At 54.6% G+C, this 18,694-nt stretch overlaps 1 protein-coding gene and 1 non-coding gene across 2 annotated transcripts in view; one reads left to right on the top strand and one right to left on the bottom strand.

Moving 5' to 3' along the window:
* The window catches only part of VAC14 (VAC14 component of PIKFYVE complex), a 66,341-nt gene extending 48,062 nt beyond the window's left edge, over window positions 1-18,279 (bottom strand). Inside the window, exons 1-10 of the mRNA XM_035898747.1 lie at window positions 17,815-18,279; window positions 15,296-15,446; window positions 12,747-12,914; window positions 11,996-12,058; window positions 10,868-10,975; window positions 9,988-10,097; window positions 8,933-9,039; window positions 7,928-8,062; window positions 7,493-7,645; window positions 5,557-5,617 (exon numbers count right to left, since the gene is read on the bottom strand). Of these exons, the coding sequence (XP_035754640.1) occupies window positions 5,557-5,617; window positions 7,493-7,645; window positions 7,928-8,062; window positions 8,933-9,039; window positions 9,988-10,097; window positions 10,868-10,975; window positions 11,996-12,058; window positions 12,747-12,914; window positions 15,296-15,446; window positions 17,815-17,873 (1,115 nt within the window). The 5' untranslated portion in view covers window positions 17,874-18,279. The remainder of the gene's footprint in view (window positions 1-5,556; window positions 5,618-7,492; window positions 7,646-7,927; window positions 8,063-8,932; window positions 9,040-9,987; window positions 10,098-10,867; window positions 10,976-11,995; window positions 12,059-12,746; window positions 12,915-15,295; window positions 15,447-17,814) is intronic.
* Window positions 16,174-16,244, top strand: TRNAG-GCC. Its single transcript has one exon. It is a non-coding gene; the product is annotated as a tRNA-Gly (tRNA).
* Window positions 18,280-18,694: the final 415 nt, after the last annotated feature.

Raw genomic sequence — 18,694 nt, forward strand, 5'->3', positions numbered from 1 at the left:
GTCCTTTTCTGCTGGGCAGCTTCCCAGCCACTCTTCCCCACGCCTGTAGCGTTGCATGGGGTTGTTGTGACCCCAGGGCAGGACCCGGCCCTTGGCCTTGCTGAACCTCACACCATTGGCTTCGGTCCATTGAATCTCTCCCTGCATCTGCCGAGATAAATCTTTTAGGGGGTTTGTTGGCACAGAAGCAGCTCATTTACTCAGCCCAAAACCAGTTCACCATCCTGAAAGGCAAGAGTTTTTGTGAGCATGTAAAATTGGGCTAAACATCTCCCACCAACCATGCCCCCCTGCCTCCGAGATGGAGCGGCACCAGATTCCCATGGGCTGCTGCCTTTCCAGGGGGGAAGGCAGCAGCCGAGCACGGTGAGCGCTGCCGTGGCTGCAGCTCCAGAGTGGGCTGGCAGCTCGCCCCGGCTCTCCTTAATCCCCAGGCAGTGCGGAGCGGGAGTAGCGGCAATGGCATCACATTAATGCGATCCTCTGGGCCTGCCACGCCGGCTCCCAGTGCCGGCATCTGCGGCAGGGCAGATGTCAGATGCAATCACTTCCATCTAACCCACTACCCCAGATTCTCCTTCGATGATGAACGTGGCCCTGGCACCGCTTCCATGGTTTGCCTGTGACACTGAGAACATGTTTTTAGGGCGAACTGAGCAACGACAGGGGCTGTACCAGGGCCTTGCCTCTGGATGCTGGTACCTTTTGCTCAAGCTGAGTGGTGGGGCAGGAGACCCACCCCCAGGCACATTCTCCCATCTCGGAGAGCATCCTCCAGCACGGGAACAGAGCTCATGTTCCCACTGGGTTCAACCCACGGTGATGTTTTTCACCCTATGTCCCTCATGAACTCATTTTGTCATTTCTCCCCTTTCTTCAAGGGCTTGTGCCATCCCTCTCCTCAGCAGTCGCCTTTTCCCTGCCAATGCCTGAGCTGTCATCTCCCTCCTGGCCTCCTGCCCAGCCCAGCTGCTTTGCTGACCCCATTTTTAGACAAGGTTAAGGTCTAGGCTAGGCTCTAGCCTTTAAGCGGCCTTGCCAAGGGTGGAAATATCCAGATTCTTTCATTGTGGTCCAAGTCACAAGGGCAGCTCCCATACGGGCTGGCAGCTGTGCTGCTCAATGGGCTCGGGCCAGCGGCCGGGAGGTAAATAGCTCCTCTCTGCTCCTGGTCGCACAAGCTGTCGCTTTCTCATCCTCTATCACTCTCGTTTTGGCGCTCTTGGCTTCCTTCTGCTTACTGCAGTTTCCAAGTACTGGAAGTGTCTGCAGGACCAGTGCAAGCTCATCTCCCAGGGAAGTGATGAGGCTAAGGTCCAGGCAGAGACATCCACTCCAGCGACCTGCAGATGGACCATGACAAGGGCCAGGGCAGCCTGCCTGAGGTCCCCCTCCAGCTCCTCCACCCAATGGTGGGAAGCAAAGGGAACCCATCTCCTCGCTCCAGCCTGGAGAGGAGGGCCAGGAGGAGCCTCCTCAAGAGGATGCCCTGGACCCGAAAGTTGCAGCGAGGCAGACTCCACTGGACAAGCTGCTGGAGAATCACACAGAATCCCAGCATGGCAGGGGTTGGCAGGGCCCTTTGGAGATCACCCAGTCCAACCCCCCTGCTCAAGCAGGCTCACCCAGAGCAGGGTGCACAGGACAGCGTCCAGGAGGGCTTTGAATATCTCCAGAGAAGGAGACTCCACAAACTGGAACCTCTTCTGCTTCAGTTTGTGCCCATTGCCCCTTGTCCTGGTGCTGGGCACCACTGAGAAGAGTCTGGCTCCATTCTCGTGACACCCACCCTTCAGATATTTGTACGTGTTGATGAGATCCCGTCTCAGCCTTCTCTTCTGCAGGCTGAACAAGCCCAGCTCCCTCAGCCTTTCCTTGTAGGGGAGATGCTCCAGTCCCCTCATCATCTTTGTAGCCCTCCTCGGGACTCTCTCCAGTAGTTCCTCACCCTTCTTGAGCTGGGGAGCCCAGAACTGGACTTGGTGCTCCAGATGGGGTCTCAGTGGGCAGAGTAGAGGGGGAGGAGAACCTCCCTTGCCCTGCTGGCCACACTCTGCGGGACTCCAAAGCAGGCTTGGTGCAGAAGCCCAGAACAAGCCATCACACTGTCTTGAGCCAACCATCCCCTGGGTGCTGCAGGACACCCAGCACCATCCCTACCCTCCACCAAAATGTTCACCACCTCGATGAGCTCCCCAGCTCACTGGCTCCCCTCCTCCCCAGGCATGTCGGGCTCTGGGCACAGGGCTACGACGACTTCCAGCACAAGATGAGCAGCAGCAATTTTAGCTGTGTACTCAGCCCTAACTACCACCTTTAAAAACCCAATTTAAAGGCAGCCTTGGGCAGTTTAGCCACGTGGCAGCAAATTGCCCTTTCTGCAGAGCAACGAGCAGCTTTACACCACCACTGCTGAACACCACCCAAACCAAGAAGCCTTCTTTGCATCAGGAAGGACCACAGAAGCTCTGCTGGAGCCCCCATGTCCCTTATCTAGTTTGATGAGGGACTGCAGTCCCATCACCCTTCTCCAACTGCCAAGCACTTAAGCCTGGCAGCCCTGCTGACTGCTGGCTAACCATGCCCAACCATTCGCCCCGGCAACAAGGTTAGAAAGCTGTCCTGAACCATCCAGGTCTTGTATTGAAACACCAATGCTGTTACAAGAGCCTAAAAAGGCACTTTCCAGCTGTTTTGGTCCAGCAACGCAGGACAGATGTCTGCATCTTCTCCTGCAGCAGCTCAGACTGACGGAAGGAAGCCCAGGCTCTGCTCCAAGCCAGCACACTTCCACCTCCCCTTCCCAAGCTGGGCTCACACCAGCAATCGCAGCATTGGCGGGGTCAGCTAGGCCACAGGAAGGCTCCAATGCCTCTGAAACACGGTTCTGGTCCACTTCCAAGTACGGTTTTTGCAGAAGCTGGAAGCAGAGACCCTCACCTGCACAGGGAGCCCCACAGCCCCTCCAGCCCTGTGCAGCCAGGCTCTCCCAGGAGCCAGTTTCTGTCTCGGCACAGACACGGTCCCCTTTTCCTAGCGAATGCCACCAGGAAGCTGGCAATTACCCTGGAAGCATTTTGGATCGCCAACAGCATGTTTTAGGAGCTCTGTGTGTGTGTGTGTGTGCATGTCAGTTTGTGGCCATAGGAACGTGCCCAGCATCCATCAATCAAGCATTCAGACTTCGTCATCTTCTTGGATGGCATCTTCATGGAAGACATCCATCTGCAGATGCCGGACCGTGAGCTCCTCCGCCCCTGCTGACTGAGGTCCTCCTCCTTTTGCCGCTGCTGCAGTGCTATCCCTCTGCAGACGTCGGCATGGGGAGGGCAGGAGAAGGGGGCGTGAGAGCTGGACGCCTGGCGCCGGGCCACGCTCCATCATTCGCTCGCCAGGGGAGACTGGGGGAAGCAGGGGAGGGGAACGAACAAAAAGACAAGCAAAGAGTGACTTCATCTTAAAAGGCAGCTGCAACTTCCTCCGTTTGCAGGCTTTCCAGCTTTTCAAAGCAACGCAACGGTTTCCTGTGGTCCTGTCTTGACACCCAGTGGGCATTCAGCAGGCAGGCAGCTGCCCGCTCCCCAGTGTGAATTACGGCTGTAGCTGGCTACAGGTGCCAGCTCTTGCCTTCCCCCAGCTCCGGGGCCGAGCCAGACAGCCTGAGCAATAGACGGAGCACCAGGCAGACATCCAGGGCTCCTGTCAGACACATACAGCCCCCCCAACCCTGTGCCAGACCCCCCACAATGGGTACCATGGCAAAAATCTTCCAGGTCCCAATGCTGGGCCAGCAGAGAGGACACACAGGACAGGGAAACAGCTTTCAGGGCAGGTAAAACCCCAGGATAAAGCCTGGCATCTCCTGTTTAGAAGGGCTTAGGAGGGCTCAAGAACAAGTCCCTCTGTAAAACCAGGTCTCTTAGAGACCTGAAGGGTCTCACCTGCTGTCCCAGACGGTTTTCCCCAGCGCTTGGTGATCTGGCAGAGCCGTTCTCCTCCTGGCTCTCAGTGACATGGTGACCAAGTCATAGAATCACAGAATTGTTTAGGTTGGAAAAGCCCTTTAAGATCATCTAGCCCAACTGTTACCCTAATCCTGCCATCCCACCACTAAACCCTGTCCCTAAGCAAGTCACTCCAGCTCTCCCTGCTTCTGTCCCCCTGCTTCAGTCTTCACTCCTTTGCTCCCCCGGGTGCAAGCTCTTCAGCACAGAGATGCAGTTATCACTTGTCCTCCTGGACTTAGCACCTTTCTTCCCAATTTCAGCCCTACACACACCCACTTCTGCACCTGCTAAACTGGGCTGAGCGGGACGCAGTGATCACAGGAGAGCCAGAGAGAACCATTTAGCAGTCATAAACCGAAATCTAGGCGCAAATTAGAAGATCCATACTTTCAAGGGAGGAGACGAGGGAGTTGCTGGGCTTTGCGGGAGTGCAAAAAAGGAACAGAGGGGTCCAGACCATCAACTTGAAAAGCTGATGCTTGCATTGCTCTGCGACGTGTTACGACAGGCATCGCGTGTCAGCCTTGCTGACAGGTAGGATGCACCTAGTGTAACGCTTCCTATTTTGGGGACAACAACAACAAATAAATACGTGCATCAGCACAACAGAAGTGTCAGAAATCACGACCTCCAAGGAAAGGGACTGCAGGCAGTGGGAGGAAAGGAAATATGTGTTCTAAGAGCAGCTGGATTTGTCCCCAGATTCACTGACAGCTGGATGGGAAGAAAGCTATTTGCGGGAGAGATGATTTAGATGAGGTATTGGGAGAGATCGTGCTGGGCGCGAAGCTGCTCTCTGCAGGCACAGGGCTGACTAATGCCATGCAAAGCTGGCAGGGGGACGGGCTGGCAGCAGGCACCACCGAGACCCCTCGCCTTGCCAGCAGCTGGAGCTGGATGGCGTGGCCCCAGGTACAGCCTCACAGCACCGTGCCGTGGTGGGCTGCCAGGACTGCAGCACGGAGGGCTGCCATGCCCAGAAGCAGGGTTGGCACTCTCCAGGCTCTTCTGCCAGCGCCAGATGGTTCATGTCCCACCTTCTCATGAGGTCTCTGCGCCTCTGGCTGACCAGCACACCATTGTTCCTCTACCACCATTCCTCTGCAAAGGCAGGAGGGAACCAAATGCCTCCTATTTTGCCCAAGCTAGAAGAGCCATAATCAAGACAACATCTGCCTTCTCCCCACTTTCACCCTATCTTTTAGCCGGAGGGCTCAACCATGGGAGCTTTTAGACAGGTGAGGCACAGAACTCTGAGAGCATGGACACTCGCTGCCTCACCAGACCTCCCCAGGAGGCCTTGCAAGGTCTCCTGGGGAGGGGAAACACCTCAGTTTACCATAAAGTCAAGACATTTTGGTGCAAAAACATCAGAGAGAAGCATAGAGCATCCTAGAGCATCCCTAGCCATCCACCCCACTGCAACCCAGGAGATCCCAACTGCTTTCCAGCCCAGACCATCCTCCCCTGCAGCTCTGTCAGCATCAACCGTAAACCAAGAAGCCTTCCCTTCTTCTCAAGCCCCTCTAAAGCAACGAAGAGACCCTACCTGGTTACTGTGAAGTCACTGCTTTTGCTGAAGTTGGGGTCACCGGATGCATCCAGAGAGCCTGGGGGCAGATAAGAAGGAGCTGCAGTTAGTGGGATGGCAGGGAAGGCAGAGAGCAGGACTGGGAGGCTGGAGAGCTGCGTGACACTCTGCAAAGACATCACCAGCCATTGTTTGATGCTCCAGGGATGCCAAGGATCCCTTCTGCCTGCAGTGAGCTTTCTGTATTCCCTGTCAAGCTTTTCTCCATTGCCAGAGGTACTGGATGAAGCTGGCACAGGACTACTCTTACCCGGCAAAATGCAGGTGGTGCAGCCTCAGACCTCTGCCCCAAACCAGGTCTCCTCCTCTGTAACGGAGACCCAGACACATCCATCTGATGGTTTCAACCATTCTCAGAGAAGGAGCTCAGAACCGCAGAGCTGCCGTCCAGATTTCAACGCCTAGAGATACCACACAAGCACAGGAATGGCTGAATCCAACCCAGGGTATCTCCACCGGGCCAGCTTTCCCACAGCATGACTCCACGTGGAAGCCAAGTGGCCCAAACGGCTTTCCAACCTCTGCCCCGTGCTAAAACTGAATCTTAGCAGCATGGTGACAAAGCATGACAGGATGGACTTGACTCTTCATGCCCCCTTGTGCGAACAGCCTCTACTCACACACACAGTGGCACCACCACATCAGCACAACCAAGGAGCAGAGCTGAGAGCTTGCGATGCAAAAGCATCACAGGTTTATCTGATCCTGCCTGCTTCAGGGTGCAATCTGACCCCCCAAAGGGGCAGATATTAAAGCATTTAAACTTTCTGTTCATGTTTTAAAGCTCTTTTGCAACAGATTTTAAGAAAAGGAGGTAGGAATAATGAGTAAGAAAGAAAACGTTGTTGCTGCTGCGCTACGGTGCTACATTTTTCCCCTCCATCCCTTCCAAAAAAACCTACTGCATTGGCCGGGAATCGAACCCGGGCCTCCCGCGTGGCAGGCGAGAATTCTGCCTCCTCTTCGACCCGCCTGCTGCTGTACAATACAACGCCTTCGGCCTTTTAATTCTCACCTTCTTGCTCCCTCTCACGGCAGGATTTTCCAAAAGCCACTCGCAGATGGGTTGCAGAAGAGCACTGGGCTGAAGGTGCAGCCCCAGAAGAATGAAATGGATTAGCCCACATGATGTAAATGTTACACATATTTCACAATGCCCAGACAACAAAGATGTGCCAGAAGTAGCACCTATTCATCCCAGGACAACAGCACCAAAGGGATGCTGGAAGGCTGAAGCCGCTGACATTTGCAGGCATCAGACCTTTTAGTTTCTTTTCACCTGAACACTCTTCCAGGCCTCCCATCACACTTGCAACCTTTAGCCTTTCCTGTTCTGGGAATTTGAGGACTGGGACGATAACTGCATGATGGTCTCAAGAGCACTGTGAAATTGGAAAGGACCCAAAATTCTTCTCCTTTCTGTTCTCTACCCTTCCCCAACACAGACAGCCTCCACGCACACGTTGGTGCTCTCCAGGACTAACACAGCTCGCGCAGCTCTCTTTTGGGTGCTGGTAGCTCCTCCCAAACCAACCACAGGACAGGTGGGCTATTCTCTTCCCATGTTATGCAGCAGACACTAAACACAACTATAAACGAGCTCTTTCAGGTCTACTTAATGACTAAGTTGAAACGAAGCGCTGTGAGGGGATAGGGATGCTCACCAGGGACCACAGCACTGTGTGGGCTCCAGGCCAGATCAACGACCCTGCTACGCAGACAGCACCAAACACGTCTGTCTCAGCAGAGCATCATCTGCGAAACAGGACTCCAAGGCTCAAAGAAAGCACAGAGGTCCCATGTGCCTTGAGCTGCCTCAGGACACCAAACCATCTCAAGAACTTCCCTTGACCTTCCTCGCACCTCTAATGGCTCAAGACCAATGGGGACTCACCACTGGATGCTGCCTCTGGCTTGGAGACAGACTCCTCCGAGGTGGGCTCTGCTGGTAGGGTCATCGACTGCTTGGCTTCATCCATTTCATCGTCCTCTGGGATGACCAACTTCATCAGGCTCTGGTTGCACACGTTCGCCACCTCCTTGATGTCTGAGTGGAGGCAGTGTAAGGAACACACAGTCCCACACATGGCTAAGTGCCACATCTGGCCAGCCATGAAGAAGCCACTGCGGTCCCACCAGGGCCGCCCCAGCCCAGCTACTGCAACCCCCTCACATACAAAGGGACGGTGCGGGTTTTAGCACTTGGTGGGAGGACTTCTCCTTGCCCTCTGTGGCAGCGCAGCTGGCCCTGAGCCCCAGTGGCAGGAAACAGGCGCTTCCCTGCGGTTGTTGTAGCAAGAATGGGAGCAGCTCCGAGTTAGAAGGATACTCTTCTTGCGATCATCGTAGGAGAGACATGGAAGGACAGCGGTCAGGATCCCTGAGGAGTAAGGCAGCATCACCCGGCCAGCCAGCTGGATGAACTCCCTCATCCAGCACATGGCTGTCAGTTGGATCAGGTCGTCTGGAAGACAGGGGACAAGCAAAGGTGAGGGAAAGGACAGCACTGCCAGCTGAGCAACCTCCACAGGCCAAGGACCACCTGCAAGCAGAGAGCTGCCTCTGCTCCATCCAGAGTCCCTAGTCCAGAGCGTCCCTAGTCTGGGACAATTTAGTCCCAGAGGAAATAGCTAAGACCTGAATCTGCAGTGAGGTTGAGATTAAACACAACCATTAGGTTTCAGAGTTAACCCAGTTCAATCCATAATCCAGGTTTCCTCATTTACAAGTATTCTGTCAAGCTTCCCAAGGGACAAGGGTATTTCCTCTGTCATACCCACAGCAGTTGTGTACCCAGGCCAAGCAGCCCTCCTAGAGATGGGGCTTTATTAACCTCCCCAAGCTCTGAAAAAGGGAGCACTGCTGGGGGAGTCAGCCGATGCAAGGCCAGATTTTAGGCTTAAAGAATGTAAGTTAATCGGGCATCAGTTTACTCAAGAGCAAGCAGCCTAGGACTATTTCTATTTTTCTGTCATGCAATAATCTTGCTCTTAAAGGTCTTTTCTGACCTAAATGATTCTATGATTCTACGACAATAAGCCCCCTAGATCCTCTAGATGTGCTGGATAGCCACAGGCGCCCTCCACAGCCAGGGGTTTTACTTTCAGGCACCTCCGCTTCGACGGGTTGCCAGACCTGTGTTTGAGGCTGGGGGGTCAGCAGTACAAGTGTCAACCGTGGGCCCCCCCCTTGCAGCAGGGTTTGCATGCATGACAGCAAAGAAAGTGCAAGTGGGCAAGCTGGTGAATATCCCCCTGGAAAACTCCTGGCCTGAACCTATGGCCAGCACTGCAGACCTGGAGGTGGATGTTACAGTTCGGTCCTGCACACTCACCTGCCGCCTGGCAGTGGATCACCAGGATATTGGCCATTTCTGCAAACTTGACACTGGAGGGGTTCTTCTTGATCTCCTTGAGGAACTCCCCGAGAGCCACCTCACACCTGCAGGGAGACAGTGCATCTGGTTAGCGCTTAGTTTCCTTGGACAGAGAAGTTAGGGAGAAGTTACAGAGACCAGCCTCCTACATGCCGCACAGGAAGAATGCTGGTGGCACAGGAAGGACGAGGCTGATGAGCTCGTCCTGCTCCAAGGCAGAGGATGGAGGTGATGACTGCCCGGAGCCCCCCGCACCTTCCCACAACTCCCCTAACAGCCACACAGGCTTTGTTGGGATCGACATGAGCTTGGGGATGGGGAGCACAGAGGGGGGCAGATGATACTCAAAGCTTTCAGTGCTTGTTCCCCGACACATGGATGCTGGGAAACAAAGAAGCAGGGAGGATCCAGTAGGGCTCAGTGGTGGGATAGGCCTAGGCCAGTCTCACCACTTAACTTGTACCCTACAAAACAGGTCCAGTTACTCTCTCCCAGCGCAAGGAGCCAAGATCCTCAGATCTCCCTGAGAACACCCAGCCACTCCTCTGCTTCAAAACACCTCTCAGTCTTGAGACCAGCAATGGATCTGAAGAGCAAACTCGCAATGCTTGCTCCTCTTCTGCACCCAGAAGACGCTGGGTTGGTGCTGTGCCTTGCTGAGCGAGGCTCAGAAACTGCAAAGCCTGTACGCAGAGCTCACGCCCCATCTCAGAAGCGCATGTCAGCCTCTACAGCTCTGATGCTGGTCACAAGGGCTGAACCGAGCCACAACAGTTTGTGCCACGGCTCTGACAGACCAGACCACAGCGTCCTCCACAGCCGCTCCAGCCACAACAAGCCGGGGAAGGGAGGCCCTTGCCAAGGACACTCTGATCTGCTGACTAAGGCAGCCAGATTGCTCCATATCCCACCTTGCACATGGGGGTTTGCTGCAGTTACACAGAAGAGTTGCAAACAAATGAACACAGTGAGCAAAAATGCAGCCCTCGCACCCGGCCAGCCTCCACACTCACATTTTTCGTATTTCTTTGCTGTTGTCTCCCAAGATCTGGAAGAGCCCGTCCAGGATTTCTGGCAGGTAATCCAAGAGGTTGATGTCAGGCACAGACTCTAAGACCAGGATCTACCTCAGTGGAGGAGTAAGAAAGAAGAGAGGTGAGTTTTGGAGAAGGTGACTAACACCACCAGCACAAATCTGGTGAGATACTGAGGAATTCAGAGCCGGGCTGTGCGAGATAGGGTGGGGAAGGACAGGAGGACAGCATGGAGTTGCACATTTCAGAAAGAAGCTGGGCTAGCACAGGAGGCAAGTGATCAGCCTACAGCATTGCTAGGTTTCCAATCACAGCTGTGTAAAAGAGAGCAGGGATCAGGAATGAGTGCCAAGATGCATTACAGGCAGACCTGGGATGGCAAACAGCATGGCTGCATCTCCCCCCAGACTCCACCAGGCACTGAGAGCTCCTGCCTCGCATAGAAAGGAGAAAGCAAGCGGAGATGCCTTGCCTCCTGGAGGGCAACATCCCTCCATCACTGCTGGGCAATGGAAAGCAGCTGGGCGCTGTCCCCTGGGAGACTGTAACCTCTAGACCACAGCCTATCTATCTGTACAAGCTACGCTTTGACCGTATTTTCTAACTTGGTGTGCAAAGTCCTAAACCAGGTCGGCAGAAGTGCAGTACGATGTCCCTGTGACTGCAACAGCAAAGAGACAGGGAGCTGGGGTTTTAAAGCAGCAGGTGAAAAACTCTGCTGGCTTAAAAAACCTGCCCGTGTAAATTCCGGTTGCCTGTGTTCACGCATCGCTACGGATGTCTGCTGTTTGCCCAGACATGGGATGCTAGTGGATGACAGTATTCTGGACTTTGGACGCGTGGGGCTGTGTGTACCTACCCAGGATATGATGAACTGGCGGGCATACTGGTTGTTGGAGTAAATCCTCTCACGCAGCAGGGGGATGAAGCCTACCAGGTCAAACTGGTTGCTCTCCGTCACGATGTCCTGCAGAGCCCAAGCAGAGGGTGTTAGGAGGGCCGGCCACCACGCCCATGCAGCCACCCCCACCCAGCCTATTTTAAGGCACATGACAGGAAAAAGATGATGAGCAGTTGATGCATGGGTCTGCTGGTCAGGAAACCTGGGGAGAAGGAATCACAAGGTTTGATCAGGTGATGAACCAGGAATTTCCCCTCAGGCAGGGACTAATGTTGAGCAGGACCCAGAGAGGGAAGCTCCTGCCTGTGGCATGTCAGCCTGGCTGAACAGGAGGAGGGGGGGAGCATCTCCAGTTCGTGCCTCGGTGGTGCGTTGCACACACGAGCAAGCTGCTTTGATTGTAACCACACGTGTCGGGGTGGGAGAGTCCCCTGGCTTTCCTTTAAAGCCCTTCCTACATGTTTGGTGGATTTTGCTGCGTGGCCAAGTCTCTTGCACTAGCACGGTGGAGATCTCCCAGCAGGAAGGTTTGCAGCAGGTGAGGCGGAGACTGCATTTACTGCTGTGCTAACGAGGAGGAGCAGGGGAGCAGGACCTAGCAGGGAGCCACTTACTGCTGAGTAACGGAAAAGGAACCGGGAAGTCTGTGCAAGCAAAAGCCTGTCAGCAGGCAGAACAGGAACGGGAACCAAGCCCCCCACGCCGAAGCAGCAGCTCTGCTCCTTGCAGAGCAGCTCTGCTCATTTCGCTACTCGCTTAGGCAAGAGAGGAAAAGCAGAAGAACAGCCCTTCTGCTGCCTGGGCTGGGGCTGCAACCCTGCTCAGACTAAAACCTGGCTCCCAAGAGCTGAAGACACACGTGGCACTGTGATAACCTACCAGCCCTTCAACCCAGCTGCCCGAGATCACCACCAGACGTTCAATCTAAGAGGCTGCAGTTGGTGAAAGAAAGGAATGTTTTGACAGTAGCCACAGGACTGAACTGGGACGGTTTTAGCAGCTGCAGCCTCAGGGAGCAACACATACCCAGCCAGGACATGCCTGCAGCCTGCACCAAGAATTCTCAGCTGGAGGGGGAAAAAATACCTTGAGAAGCCGATCAAGGAGCTCAGAGCCGCTTTTGACATTTGGGTCAGGATCAGCAGCCAGCTGTGAACAACAGAAACAAGAGCCATTGCAGCGACGGGTCTCAGGTCTGTCCCCGGCTCCACAGCTGAGCTGCCAGCCAGCTCACAGGACTGTTGCTCTCCTTTGGCATTACAGGGTCAAACACAGAGAATTCCCTTTATCTCCATCTCTTCATTAAGCTCCAAAAAATTCTCCTGAGGGAATTCCTATGGGGGATATCAAGCACCCATCACTTCCCCCAGCTATGCAGGTTTTCATGGGCCAGCAGCCATGTTCTTAAGTGGCAGAGAAATACAAGTTTCCAGCAAGAAGCTGCGAAGACAGGCAGATGTAGACATGGTTCTGACCCTACAGACCCCACAGAGCTGTAGTGCTCCAGAGCCACCTCGCCTCCAGCAGTTCTGTCAGCCTTATTGCCTAATATGACTCAACAAGGAGCCAGAAAACACAACCTGGAGGTGAGGACAGAGAACAAGGTATCTTACAGTGATGTCCAGTGTTCACAACGTGGGTGGCCACTAATGCTGCTGCAGAAACTGTTCATTTGGTCCCTCAGACCTGCCTAGATCAAAGCAAACCAGTTCACTTGGAAAGATGACCTTGGACAACTTGGTTTGTTTGACCCAGAGGAGATGAGGACTAGAAAACAAGTCTTACTTCTCCAGTGTGGGAAATAAAACCACACGAGGGTTGAGAGGAAGCTTCTTACCTTGCTGAGGCCATCGAAGAGCACGTTGAAGTGGGGGAGGACAGAGCCCCTGGCCACCTTGACGATGTTATAGAGGGCCTCACAAGCGTAGTACCGCAGCCGACTATCGGCATCGTTGAAACATGTCAGCACCGGCTCAATCAGCTCCTTCAGGTAGAGCCCAGAGTCCTGGTGACAGGAGGAGACTGGTTAGCAGAGGACCATGCCACAGGGAGAGGGAAGAGATGGCGCTGCCCTGGAACCTACTGCAAAAATTCAGGTCCTTGATGGCTTAGCATGCCTATGCTAGACAGGATTTATTAATGAGTTTTGAATTTTATTATTGAAGTTCTTGAATTTTATTATTCAGGTACAGTGACAGCTAACTGAGCAAGCTGAGAATTGTTTCAAGGGAGTCTAAGCCAGTAGACGAAGCTATTACTGCAGCTGTACTCGGCTGGTTTCGATGCCCAGAGACGTGCAAGAAGTTTGGGCAGTTATTCAAGCGCTCGAGCACCTTTCACAGCAAGCCGCTCATCCCTGCTGGAGACTGACCCTCAGAGAAATCCATCCCCCCCTCCCTCTGCCCTGCAGGCAGGAGATGAGGCAGATCCCCAGCAAAGCCAGCAGTCACCAGCCCCCGCAGCAGTCATACATTGGCCAGGATTTATCCTGCTCTGCCAGCTGGCCTCTGCACAAACCCACCAAGGTTTCCAGGACCAGGGAAAGTGTCCCAGACAGTGGCAGACCAAGCCCACCTGCACCTTCAGTTAAGCAATGAAGCCCTTGGTCTGTTGGGTTACTCTTGTTAATGTCAAGAGCTGGTGATAGAGGCTTTGCAAAAAGAAAGATGTTCAGCAATCCCCAAAGTGCTTTCCTGCCCTGGTTTCTCCAGAAACACCAACTCAGCCATGGCCCCAACTACCAGAAGAGGAGCAGCTTCAGCCTGTGGAGCTGCTTACAGATGAGGAGCTACCACAGCTGGTGGAGTTAAGCCGGACAAATCTGTCAGATGAAGGGACTGCAGGGCTCTGACTCCCAGGCAAGATTTTACACGCTCGAGCTTGTCCTCCTGCACCATGGAAGAGCCACGCTAGGCTGACCTTGACTCTTCCCGCAAGCAAATATCGTCATTAATGAGGCCGCTCCCCAGCCCAGAAGACCTTTGCTTAAGAATTCACCGGCACAGCAGATGTTCCAGACAAACCCAGAGGTGGAGGCGGGAGGTTGGCTTGTTTTGAAGTTAAAAACCTCTACTTTGGGGAAACAGGCTGGCACTTCCTGAGCGCCTTGCAAAGGAGATGGTAAGAAAATCAACAACATGCGAACCAGCAGATTGAAGAGTTGAACTCTGAGTTTTATCAGCGCCCCTCAAGGGCACCTAAAACAACTCCTTCATCCCCCAGAGCCAGCTGCACTGGCAGCTCTGGCAGCATGGAGCGCCTGTCCCCATGCTGTGCAGGAGAAGGTGGGTTATGTGCCCGGGATGAGGGCAGAGCATGGCTCATCCCGGGGAAGGAGAGTTTTTCAAAGACATTCTGCATTTTTAACAAGAGGACAAAGACAGGAACATTGCTCAGAAGCCCTTGGCCACCAACGTAAAGCCAGTTAATGTAAAAGCCATCAGGCTTCAAAGCATCCTCTCGGACCAATCGTGACTCTCCTTAGAAGGGGAATAAATGAATTAAAATCTACCTCGTAGCTCTTCCAACAAGCACAGCCTGCTCTCAACAAGCAGCCCTCTGCTTTCTTTAACATACACCTTACTACGGACCAAAAGAACTCCTTCCTGCAGGTGCTTTCAAAAACCAGCTGCATGGTTTGACTCAGAAGCCCGATGGAGCCATGAGCCTGCAGAATCCATGCTCCCCTCTTGGGGCATCTGGATGCTCTAGCGTAGCCCTGGAGGCAACTTACTGAGCTTGTTTTTGTTAACGAGAGGGAAGTTACAGAGAAAGACCTTAACTGGGACAGAAATCAGCAAACTTCCCACGCCAGGGGCATCAACACAACACCTCCAGAACTGGACTGACTGATCCACATGTTCTACAAGTAGAACTTCTACCAAGCCCAACAGTCAGCTGCTAGCTCAGGCTAATGCAGCTTGATGACCTATGCCACTTTTTAACTTTGACTACAACTCTGCCACCGCTCGGTCTGTGCCTTAGCCCCGCTTCCTAGAGGCCCTGCCCATGCTACCAGAGCCGGTTGAGCTGGGGACGGGAGGTGGAAGGGCTGCACCTCTTCTCAGCTCTGTTAACACACATTAGTACTTGACGTGATGAGTCTAGTCCAGCTACTGGAAACAGAGAACAGACAGACACACTTAAACCGTGCCTAGGGAGCTGCCGAGATGCAACCCAGGCCAGAAAGCGCTGCCATGCGCAAGGGACGTGGCTGGGTGTGAAGGGGAGACTCAAACACAACCCAAACCATACGCTGCAATGCAAGGAGGGAGCCAGGGAGCTGTGGGGCCGCCAGCCCAAGTCTCCCTACCATGCTGACCCAGGAGGAGCTGCCATTCTCGCACTGCAACCTGAACAAGCCAAAACAAACCCACCTGCACCTACCTTGCCCAGGGCGATGGAACAAGCGGCCAGGCCGATGAGTCCCCCTTTCCGGCTGTGGGGGTGCTGGGAGAGGGCAAACTCCTGTGACAGGATCTGGATCACGTGTTTGATTTGAGACGTGTTGTTCTGAGCCACAAACTCTCGCACCAGCCTGGGGAGAGAAGAGGAAAGCACCCAAGGGGCTTTAGGTTTTGCCTGATACAAAGGCTCAGGAGCTCAGCTCCCTGTGGCCATCAGAAACAGGGATTTTCGGCCATGACAAATGCCAGAGAAAGCTGTACTGAAGCGGGGAATGCTCAAGGAGCCCACAGGTGAAACCAGAGCTCTCCCGGCCTTCCCGCTCATGTCCAGCAGCAGCTCGCTGCCCTCCTGCTGCTCCCAGCCCACAGCTGCCTCCACCATTCATGAACTCCCAGGATCATTTACCCCCGATGCAGCACAAGATGGCAGCAGTGAACTGCTCGGCAAGCACCAAGAGCGCTGGTGGCTTGGCAGGGAATTGTCGCCCACCAGACCCATGCCCAGCACCGAGATTTCGGACCTTCCCAGCCACCCGCGCCATCGCTTCAGCTAAGATTCCATATATTGTATGTGCTCTTATACAGCACAAACCTTAACAAAAAGCAGACAAGGTTTCCGCATGCAATACCTGTTCCTCCTTAGAAACTTGCAGCCTGTTACCCAGAAATATTTAACGCATCAGCTGCGCTTAAATGAAGAGACCCATAACCCTGCTCCAGCCTATGCAACCGCTTCCAGGTCCCGGGTCGCCCAACCAGCCCTTCAACCCCGGCCCTCTGCGGTAGAGCCACTGGCTGGCTGGGGAGACCGAGGCAGCCATGCAGGCAGCGGTGCAGGCAGGGGTGCAGGCAGCTGGAGCATTGGTGGGTCAGTGGGAGAATTCTCGCCTGCCACGCGGGAGGCCCGGGTTCGATTCCCGGCCAATGCAGCAGCCTTTTTTTTCCCCCTTTTGACTTCTATCCATAATGTGAACCCACTCATCTCAAAATCTCTGCCTAAGTAAGGATCTTTACCTTCATTTCCAGGAGTGCAAAAGCTTCCACTGCGTAACTCCATACCAGGGGTTTTTTTTGGTGTTATATCGAATCTCATTGTGCCCTCCCTAGACGGGTGCTACTGGCCAGTCACCCACTTCATAATCCAGGAAAATTGTTATAGAAGACATTTATGAACCTTTTTCCCCCCCAATGAATGCCAGCTCTGTTCTCACCCTGTCCTGAGCAAAGCAGCCGCCCCCTTTCTCCCTGGGGGCATCGTGCAGCCCCGCCTCACTCTCCCCACTCAGGAGACGAGCTCTCCAACAGCTACGGCCCAACCTACCCTCACAAACTGACTTAGGGAAACAGCTCCGGTTTCCAGTCCCACCCCAGCAGCAGGCTTCGGAAGGAGGAACGCAGCGAGCTCGAGCAGCACGGACTGAGGGGGTGACCCTTTTACTGCCTGGATTTAATGAACGGAGTTTTGTTTGAATGCAAATAAATTTACAGACTTCCTTTGAGAGTTTCAAGGGCTCAAGATTTAACTAACGAGGCAAAAGGTGCCCAACAGCAACTCACAGCATCAGAGTTTGCAGGCAGCAGGAGCTGCTCCCACATTACCGGTCAGAGGACAAGATGGTACCTGAGCTGAGAGGCAGCAAATCCTTCCTCGCTCGATGCTGCAGACACGGGAGAGATGGTGCTGGTGCCATTCTGCCGATCTAAAGCCGTGTCTTTGCAGAAAGGGTTGGCCCTTGCCTTTCTCCTCCTTACACCCTTCCCAAATTAGGTTTCCAGTTTGAACTGTCTGATCCCAAAATCAGACTTCGGTTGGCATAAGCCAAGCATGAAACCCTAATCCTGGGGCAGAATCAGTGGGAGCAGAGCTGCTTAGATAAAGAGCATCATCCCGCCCAGCAGCGAACGAACAGTTACTGAAGCATCCCTGCGGACGGAGCTACGAGGACAGTGCAGCGCATCCACCACAACCCACCCTTAAGAAACAATTCCCCTGAAGAAGAGAGAAAACGAGCAAAAGATACAGACGTTGAACAGAAGAAGGGGTTGGATGCATTGGCTTTTTACCTGAGCAAACACTCACCCCATTGCAAGAATCAGTTTTCTCTGCTACTGGAACACCCTCCATGTTTGAGGCACACGGTTCCTACCCTGCATCCCTCCCACATCCGCTGCCAAAGCCTAAGCAGAGCAGCTCCATTCCCACACCACTGGCTGCCCTTGCAGGCTCGCCGTAGCCACTTCTCCCACCTGAAATTCACCCTCTGGCTCAGACCATCACTCCCAGCCCTGCGTTGGGCTGTCCTCCGAGGGGATGCTTCAGATCTCGATGAGCTGAGCTCTCAGGCAGTGCTTGGGGAGGACGCAGCCCTTCCCAGACAAAGCCATAGACCAGAGCAGCACAAAGCACCCAGACCAACGCTGCCAGAAAAAGAAGATGCACAGGGCACACATGTACAGGCAACACTAGAGGGGGCACAACCATGCCAGCAGGCGCCTGACCTTTGCCAGGGATGCTCTGAAGGGAAGGCCCGAGCTCTACCGAAACAGCAGCCATGCATGTAGACGTAAAGGCAACACCCAAAGGCCGAGGATGACAGCAGGCACTTCCCGCCTCTGCAACCTGGATTGAGCGCAGGACAAGCTTGGGCGAGACCTCAGAGAAGAGATGGGATGGCACCACGAGGTGATGAACCCAGGCTGATGCGAGACAGGCCCTGGACAACGGGCACGGCCACCCCAGCCCCTGCTGCCCCCGCTTGCAGCTCCTGTCTGCTGCCCAGTGAGACCCTCGTGTCCCCCAGCCACGGTCAGGGCTGGGCACGGAGCCGGCCGCCTCCACGAGCATCACAGAAGAGACGAGTTTCTAAAGTTACGCTTATTCTGTGCGGCACTGTGCGATGGCACCGGAGACCCTCTGCCAGACTGGGCTCTCTGCGAGGGTCTCGCTGGCACAACTCCCGCCCTGGGACATGCGCCCCGAACCAGCAGGTCCCCGCTCACATCCAAGAGCTGACAGACTCTGAGATAAATCTCAGTGACCGGTGGCACAGGGATGGGAGATGTGGAGCAGCTCTGGGGCGGGGAGCCCCTCCTGCCTGGGCATTGTCCCTTGACAGGGTCACCACGAGTCCCCTCCCTGGGCTCCTGGACTTGCAGCCCCCCAGTGCCCCAGACCCCACGGGATGACTCCTTCTCCTGGACGCCCCCGGTCCCCCCGGGGTGATCCCTTCCTCCAGACCCTCTGGGTGCCCCGGGGATGATCCCTTCCTCCAGACCCCCCCCTCCAGGTTGTCCTGGGGTGACCCCATCCCACGGACCCTCCCGGTCTCCCTAGGGTGACCCGACCCCCCGGGGTGACCCCCTTCCCCAAACCCTCCTG

This window comes from Egretta garzetta, unplaced genomic scaffold (assembly GCF_000687185.1).
Source record: "Egretta garzetta isolate BGI_Z169 unplaced genomic scaffold, ASM68718v1 scaffold27, whole genome shotgun sequence".
NCBI lineage: Eukaryota > Metazoa > Chordata > Aves > Pelecaniformes > Ardeidae > Egretta > Egretta garzetta.